At 50.8% G+C, this 9,121-nt stretch overlaps 2 protein-coding genes across 2 annotated transcripts in view; both read left to right on the plus strand.

Moving 5' to 3' along the window:
- LOC130382917 (nanos homolog 1-like) overlaps positions 1 to 1,738 on the plus strand; it is a 2,094-nt gene extending 356 nt beyond the window's left edge. Inside the window, exon 1 of the mRNA XM_056590896.1 lies at positions 1 to 1,738. This exon is cut by the window's left edge and continues 356 nt beyond it. Coding sequence (XP_056446871.1) covers positions 1 to 543 — 543 coding nt within the window. The 3' untranslated portion in view covers positions 544 to 1,738.
- A 2,210-nt stretch (positions 1,739 to 3,948) lies between these two features.
- On the plus strand, positions 3,949 to 6,934 carry si:dkey-33c12.3 (uncharacterized protein LOC335380 homolog). The gene is made up of 3 exons (XM_056589782.1): positions 3,949 to 5,034; positions 6,379 to 6,503; positions 6,874 to 6,934. Exons 1-3 carry the CDS (start codon positions 3,949 to 3,951, stop codon positions 6,932 to 6,934), a joined length of 1,272 nt encoding a protein of 423 aa, XP_056445757.1.
- The last annotated feature ends 2,187 nt before the right edge of the window (positions 6,935 to 9,121 follow it).

A 9,121-nucleotide genomic window follows, 5' to 3' on the forward strand; every position in this document is an offset into this window, starting at 1 on the left:
GCGCAAGCGGACAGTTGCTGCTGCCGCTGCTGCTGCTCCGGTGCACCGTCCGGCTCCAGCCCTCCACCTCTCTCCATCTTCGACCTAAAGGAGCGCCTTTCGCTGCTCCGGCCCTACGGACACCTCCTCTCCCCGGGCGACGCCCCCCCGCAGGCGGAGGAGCGCGAGGCGACGTACAGAGGGAGCTTTGGTGCCATGGATCTCCACATGGGGCTCGCGTTGGACCGCCGGCGCAACAAGCAGCAGCCGCACGTGCACAGCGGAAGCGGCGGCGGCGGCAGGAGCGGCAAGCCCGAGCCCAAGGTGTGCGTGTTCTGCCGTAACAACGGCGCGCCGGAGGAGGTGTACGGCTCTCACATCCTGAAGACTGCGGACGGCAGGGTTCTCTGCCCCATCCTGCGCGCGTACACCTGCCCGCTGTGCAGCGCCAACGGGGACCACGCGCACACCATCAAGTACTGCCCGCTGTCGCGAGACCACCCGAGCCAGCGCGCGGCGAAGGGGGCGAGAACGGTCCATCACAAGAGGCTCGCGATATTCTAGACGAGAGTGTGTGGGGGGGGGGGGGGGGGGGAATGAATGAAGGAGAAGTTGGTTTTATTCGGAATTTGAACGCTTGTTCGACGTCACGTAGGCCTACCATCTGGTTTATCGGATGCACACGACAAGTCGGGTGAAGTAGGCCTCTATTAAAGGCTGTTAAACTCGAGTCTACTTTATTTTCTGTTCCTTTTTTTTTTTTTTCACACTTTATGACACGTCGTATAGCCTGGTTCACACGTGAAGCGTCAATTTTTGCGCTTAACTCGTTAACAAGTTCAACGGGCGCGTCACGTTTGGATCACGCGAAAGGACCAAAGCACTGTTCCCACCGACGACTGAATGAGCGCGCGCTCCGATTCGCTTGTGCGCTTGTCAAGTGCCCGCGCGCACGGCCGTGCATGTAAACACGGGACTTTCACCACAGATTGTATATGCAGCTTGTTTTATATGGATGCTACGACTCCATGAATGAAATACTACTTCTTTATATTGAGCACAATTTTTGCGAGATATTTTTTTCTACCAAAGTACATTTTTGTATTCAAACTTAGCTTGACAGTTAGCCGTATTGTTTATATTTTATGTATATTTTAGCGTGATCTCTCGGCTAGCTTTTCAGAGAATGTTTCCAAATGTTATAGAAAATGTTATATTCGTTATATTCGTAGGGCCACAATTACAGAGAATTGTCTGAACTCTGTCTTCTTAAAACTTAGGCCTGAATGTTTTAGTGAAACACTTTGTTACAGACAGACTGATTTTTTTCAGTACTTAAGATTCATCATATGTATATTTGAAATTATTGTAAATGCAATGTGAATGATTTTAGTTGTGACGTAGACGCCTGACATTCCAAAGCCTTGAACATAAAATGCAAGTTTTATGTACATTTTGATTGTAAATCAGTGAGGGGTACGTTTGCTGTATGCTACATTTACACATTGTAACGCCCATGATTGATTTTTCTTTGAATATGGGAACTACCTTTTTAATAAAGTCAAACTAATTTGATTTAGTCTTCTCAACACAATTCTGTGTATTTGGGCAGCATGTAGGCCTATATATCACACGATGTAAAACCGGGAATTGTATTGGTTCTTGGAGTTAATGAAGCTCAAATGATCTTTGAGCCACCAACGAAATACGTTTGAGAATCGTGGTAATAATATTGAGTCGTCTGCGTTCACTCGGGAAATGCAACAGCGCCACCCTGTGGGCAAACCGTGCTATTGCGAAGAAATGTGCGATTGTGTCTATCGGTGTTCAGCATGGTCCGATCTTTACGCATTTAACATCTTTGTGAAGGCTACCTGTCAGTATTTTTCGGCCGTTGGGTCAATTTTCTAAAGGTCATCTATAGGTTGAGACAACATCGATCACATTGAATCATGTTAAAGATGATAGATCTTGATGGACAACATTATTTCAACCAGGGACATGAGTACCTGCAAGTGAATCTTGCAGTGTATCCACCTAAACATCCACATTGGTTGGTTAATGTAGCTTAAAACCAAGGGGTCACATGTTCTTATCTCATGGTGTCTGAACAGCATCTCTTACACAGCCACAAGCCCCCTGTCAGCAGGAAACGTCCTACACACACACACACACACACACACACACACACACACACACACACACACACACACACACACACACACACACACACACACACACACACACACACACACACACACACACACACACAAAACTGCCCTACACACACACACACACACACACACACACACACACACACACACACACACACACACACACACACACACACACACACACACACACACACACACACACACACACACACACACAAAACTGACCTACACACACAGACACACACGCACACACACACAAACACACACACACACACACACACACACACACACACACACACACACACACACACACACACACACACACACACACACACACACACACACACACACACACTCACACACACGCACACACGGATCCAAAATGTCTGCCACAGAGTTTCAGAACATCCGAAGCAAGGTGTGACTCATCACTATGGGTTTCTAAAAATAGATCCACAACCAACTCAGAACCAGAGACAAAAGCACAGACTGAACCACAGACAGAACCACAGACAGAACCACAGACAGAAACACAACCAGAACCAGAACCCCAGACAACCACAGACAGAACCAGGGACAGAAACACAACCAGAACCACAGACAGAAACACAACCACAGACAGAACCACAAACAATACCAGAGACAGAACCAGGGACAGAACCACAGACAGCACCAGGGACTGTACCAGAGACAGAACCACAGACAGAACCAGAAGCACAGAGAGAACCTCAGACAGAACCAGGGTGCTTTAATGATGTCATGTCCGACCTGCAGCATGCAGCAGGCCCTGCTAGCACAACTCTCAGGAAAAGATGCACGTCAGAAGCAGGATGTGAACATCATCCGTTGTACTGCTCTTTGAGCAGACAGGATAACACCATTACTTTGTAGTCTGTTCAGGCGTTGGGTTTGCAGTTTGTTGAACACTGCCTTTATCTTCCACTGTCTCTGCACCCGCTGCCTCGATTCATTTATTGCCTTCTAGAGTTAAACCGAACCCCAAGAGTGCAATGAAGAGAACGACTCCTCTCTCCTCCTTCCTCATCTCTCTCTCTCTCCCCCTCACTTCCTCCCACTCTCTCGCTCCCTCTTCTGTCTCTCGGTATCTCTCTCTCTCTCTCTCTCTCTCTCTCTCTCTCTCTCTCTCTCTCTCTCTCTCTCTCTCTCTCTCTCTCTCTCTCTCTAACACACACACACACACACATGTTAAATCCTATGTAACAATTCCCTTTTTCCCACTGCAACAAGCGTTGCAGTGGGTCGAGTGTCTAAAATAGGCCACACATGTAGAACTACGAAAGGTGAACTGAACGAATAACAGCAGTGTGGATCTGTTCGAGTCATTTCTTCTCTGGGCCTTTTATTATTACGAAAATGTAGTGAAATAAAAAAAATAAAACTGCCCTACCACGCATACTCTGTCGGAAACGGATGAGCAACACCCTGAGAACCAACAGCTCTCCTCCTCACTGCAGCACTCTCTGATTGGTCGGCGCAAAGCGCTGATGCTCTGTGTGTGTGTATGTGTATGTGTGTCTCGGTCTGTGTGTGTGTGTGTGTCTCGCTGTGTGTGTGTGTGTGTGTGTGTGTGTGTGTGTGTGTGTGTGTGAGAGGACTATAAGAGGCAGCTCTCCGCAGCGGTCGGTGAGCTGGTGCAGTGCTACAGCGCCCGCCTGTTCTCAGCGCCGGTGTGCAGAAAAAGGGGGACTTCAAAAACCCTACCAAAAACTTCCTGAACCCCGCAACATCCACAACCTCCTCACTCCTCCTCCTCCTCCTCCTCCTCCCATCCACCATGACCTACGACCCCTACTCCTCCTACCGTCGGCCCTGGGACGTCTTCCGAGGACCCCCGGCCGCCCTCAAGCCCGCCATGCCGTCCTGCCTCTACGGCACCTCTTCCCCCCGCCCGCCTCCCTCCGCCGCCGCCGCCGCCGCGGGACCCCGGAGGCTCCAGAGGCCGGCCGTCTCCTACCCTTCCTCCTGGGCCTCCGCCTCCTGCTGGGGCCCGGCCGGCGGGGCCTCGGACCGGCTGGACCTGGCCCAGGCCAGCTCCCAGAACACGGAGCTGCTGGGCGTGCGCTCCCAGGAGCGGGAGCAGCTGGGCGGCCTCAACGACCGCTTCGCCACCTACATCGAGAAGGTGCGGCGGCTGGAGCTGCAGAACCGCGCGCTCCTGGCCCAGCTGGAGGCCCTGCGGCGGCGGCAGGCCGAGCCGTCGCGCCTGCACGCCCTCTACGAGGGGGAGGCCCGGGGCCTGCGCGCCGCCGTCGACGGCGAGAGCTGCGAGAAGGCGCGGGCCGAGGAGGTGCGCGAGCACCTGCGCGGCGTCCTGGAGGAGCTGAGGGAGCGCTGCGAGGCGGAGAGCCAGCGGCGGCTGGAGGCGGAGGAGGAGCTGGGCCGGGCGCGCGAGGAGGCCGGGCGGGCGGCGCTGGCCGGCGCCGACGCCGAGGCGTCCCTGGCCACGCTGGCCGACGAGCTGGGCTTCCTGAAGAAGGTGTTCGGCGAGGAGCACGCCGAGCTGACGGCGCAGGTGCAGCAGCAGCAGCAGGCGGCGGCGTGCGCGGGCGTGGAGGCGGAGGTGAGCCGGCCCGACCTGTCGTCCGCCCTGCGGGACATCCGGGGGCAGTACGAGCGGCTGGCGGCCCGGAACCGGCAGGGCGCCGAGGACTGGTACCGCGGCAAGTTCGCCAGCGTGGCGGAGGCGGCGAGCCGGAACGGGGAGGCGGTGCACGCCATCCGCGAGGAGACGCTGGAGTACCGCCGCATGCTGCAGACGCGCTCGGCCGAGGTGGAGGGCCTGCGCGCCGTGGTGGACTCCCTCACGCGGCAGACGCAGGAGCTGGAGGAGACGCAGGAAGGGGAGGTGGAGAAGTGTCAGGTGACGCAGGCACACACGCGCGCACATGCACGGGGGAAAACGCACGCACGCACACGCACGCGGCCACATAACCACGCACACGCAAACGAACACACGCACGTACGCACACGCCACCCGCTAGTGGTTGCAGACTCAAGGGCGAAACTCTCTTTAGAGATCAGGTAGGAGGGGGGAGGAGGAGGGGGGGGGGAGGGAGGGGGGAGGGAGGGAGAAGGAGAGGGAACAGAGTCTCATGACTGCAACCTTCTAGAAAGGTGTGTGGGGGGGGGGGGGGGGGGGGGAGTGTAATGTGTAGAAGTGTAGGTCCGAGGTTTGATAGTCTAGGTCCTGGGTAAGGTAGTGTAGGACCTGGGTCAGGTAGTCTAGGTCCTGGGTCAGGTAGTCTAGGTCCTGGGTCAGGTAGTCTAGGTCCTGGATCAGGTAGTCTGGTAGTCCTCGGTTTGGGACAGCGACTGAGCGATTATTAAGGAGAAGGAGGGAGAAATGGAGAATGCAGCAAAGAGTTTTTTCTTTGAGACACTACTGCAGCAATGCCACGCACAGACACACACACACACACACACACATACACACACACATTGACACACATACACATGCACATACACACACAGACACACACACACACACCCAAACACATACACAGTCACACACAGACACACGCTCACTTTATGCTTGAGGACCGGTGAGGAGAAGAGGGTCTGCCATGTTTTTGGCAGAGCATCCCTGTGACGTCATGACGACCTGATCGAAGGACGAATGGTACTGAGGCTGAATCAGACCTCTCTCTGTCTGACCGTCGATTAAGGAGACAGGGTCGGTGTGAACCAGACATTCAATCGAAGTACTCTGACATTGAATATAAGTACTCTGACATTGAATATAAGTACTGTGACATTGAATATAAGTACTGTCATTTAGTAAGAGTACTGTGTCATTTAGTAAGCGTACTCTGTCTTTTAGATAAAGTACTGTGTCATTGAATATACTAGAAGTTATCTGTCATTTGTTAAGAGACATTGAATATAAGTACTGTGTCATTTAGATTAAGTACTTAGTCATTTAGTAAGAGTGCCGTGACATTGAATAGAAGAACTGTGACATTGCATAGAAGTACTCAGTCATTTAGTAAGAGAACTGTAACATTGAATATAAGTACGAAGTGATTTAGTTCAAGTATTTTGAAGTTATTCAATATGGGCTCAAATCTCTTCCCCCCCCGTGATTAAAACCGTCTGCATCGCTGTCTTCAAGATGGCCGCCCTCCTGTCCTTCTGGGCTGTTCACCCCCCCCCCCCACCGTCATGGCGGCGTTAACGTTTCTTCCTCCCTCCTCCTCCTCCTCAGATAAGGATCGGCGAGCTGGAGACGGACATCTCGGACGCCAAGCAGGAGATGTCTCGCTACCTGAGGGAGTACCAGGACCTGCTCAACGTCAAGATGGCGCTGGACATCGAGATCACGGCCTACCGGTAGGCGGTCATGCGACCTACAGGGCAGGAGCTATTCGCCCGACCCCGTGCGACCACTAAGGCGAACAAAGTCAATGTAATACAAGATACAAGATACAGATTGAAAGGTCAAATGACACCTATCCTAGTAGGGCCATATCTGAAGTACCCTGTGAAATATATGCATGTATTTATCTATATATTGATGTATGTATGTATGTATGTATGTACTGTATGTTCTGTATGTATGTAGTGCCTCTGTCTGTCCATCGGTCCGTATGTCTGTCCTTCTGTCTGTCTGTCTGTCTGTCTGTCTGTCTGTCTGTCTGTCTGTCCTTCCGTCTGGTTCCATGTCCGTTCTCATTTCTTTTTCTTTTGCCCCGCCTCCCAGGAAACTCTTGGAGGGGGAGGAGTTTCGGCTGGCCTATCCGGCGCCTCCGGGCCTGATGTAAGGTTTCAACGTCTCCGCGCCGACGTCCCCCTGAAAACCCCGTTTCTTCAGCACCACCTCTCAACCCCACCCCTTCCCCAACCCCCACCCCCACCCGATCGCTAACGCTTTAACTCTTTTACATTCTCCCCCCCTGACCCCCAAACTCCCCCTTACCCCCCCCCCCCCCAAACTCCCCCCTTACTCCCCCTAACTCCCCGAAACTCCCTCATGACCCCCAAAACATTTGACCCCAACAGCAGCTCATTCTTCTTAAGTCAGATGTGCCCTTGTTATTCAAGAGGTCTCCAAGGAAGTCCCCCTTCTTCTACACACATACTGACAGAACACAAACACACACACACACACACATGCAACCTCGCACACACATAGAGACACACACACACAAACACACACAAGCATGAACAACGGCGCGCTGTGGAACGCAGAGCGCCGCCAAGTCGTTAGTCATTAGTTAATTAATAAGTCAATTAGTTAATTAATAACCGATAGCTATTGGCTGGACAGCGATATGCTCCTGGCTGAGTTCTCCTTCGTTGGCCACCGCTGAGGGCCCCAGCTCCAGGAACCTCACCGGGAACCCCCCATCACTGGCCCCTCACTGCGCAAACATTTTACCAGATGTGTGCGACTGAGTGCCACGCCCACATGTCTCCTGACGCTGGGACCTGATCAGTAGTTTAACGAACGCAAACTCTGCCAACCGGCTATGTGTTGTCCCTCGCCCAGGACCACTAATCCTAACCGGTTAGTGGACTGGTAACCTTAAACGTTTAGTTTCCTTTAGAGTAAATGAAACATTAGTTTCCATGTTTCTCTGACCCGTCGCTGTATTTGGTACGACACACACACACACCGTGGTGTGCGTACGAAATACCGCGTCAGGCTCGGTGACGCCGGGTTCTCGTTATGACTCTGCTTGTGTTTATGAAAACGATTAGTGTTATGATTAGTTTTGTGTTTGGTTTGCTAGCTCATTGTCGTCCTACAAGCTAGACTATGAAACATGTTCAACTTGGAGGTAGAATAAGCCAGGGGCCGCAAGCCGCCGTGCTTGCTGATGGAGCTCGGACTGCGGGTTCCCCACCTGACCCCAGAAGGAGCTCTGTCCTTGACCTGTGATTACCTGTAAGACCTACATGCTAATAAACGGCCTAACAGAACGTGCTCTGTGTGTGTGTCGTCTTTCCATTCATTTGAAATAGGAATACTGTTACATTTATGTTTAGGGTATGTAGCAGACGCTTCTATTCAAAGCGACTTACAATAAGTAGCCTACATTTCTAAGAAGAAAGAGAAGCAATATAACGCTGTCGGTACAGTAAAGATGTTCATAGAACCAAGTTGCCAAGCACTTACAATTTTTAGGTGAACATATTCCCTGTTTACAACAAAGATAGCTAGGATAAGATACTACAAAAGGCTAAGTACTATTTTTAAGTGCCGGCACACACAACATACAATAAGTGCATACATCAAGTGCCAGGACGTAGAACATAGAATAAGTGAGGACATTAAGTGCTAGGATGTACAACACACAATAAGTACGTACATGAAGTGCCAGGACTATTCAACAGTATTTGTAGAAGGCCTTTAATAGTAGTATAGCGATGCATTACAATAGATTAAATATGTTGGAAAAACAAAATAAGCCTGCCTGACATGGTTCCTGTGATTGTTGCATTCAACATGAATGAAAAATGCTTTGCTGTAGTTTTCTGTGGTCTGAGAATATTGATTTGTTCACTGAGAAGATGCATAACATTCACATTTAATTACATGAAAACCACAAACCTTTAATCAATAACTGTTTGAGTGCCTTCGATTCATTTATAATTGATCTCTGTTGGCCCAAAGGCTATGATATGTGTTATTAATATTATTATTGTATATTATTAATATATATGATGTTATTACAGGCTATTTCGGTTTTCGTCAGCCATTTCACGAGGAGAGGATCCGTTTTGATGCTCTCTTTCAGTGAACAAACACAGCATTGCAGCATATCCCATAATTCCTGCTTTCTCTAGCGTGTCTGAGGAATTATAAATAGAAGTCGATTTCAGTTCACTCCACATTCACATTGAGGGGCGGATACTTGATGTCTTTAGATGTTTCCATGGGAGATAATCCATTAAATTAAGATTGGATAAAGATGTATTCATAAATAATGAAAATGCAGAATAGA

The sequence above is a fragment of the Gadus chalcogrammus genome, chromosome 5, assembly GCF_026213295.1.
Source record: "Gadus chalcogrammus isolate NIFS_2021 chromosome 5, NIFS_Gcha_1.0, whole genome shotgun sequence".
NCBI classification, from domain to species: Eukaryota; Metazoa; Chordata; class Actinopteri; order Gadiformes; family Gadidae; genus Gadus; species Gadus chalcogrammus.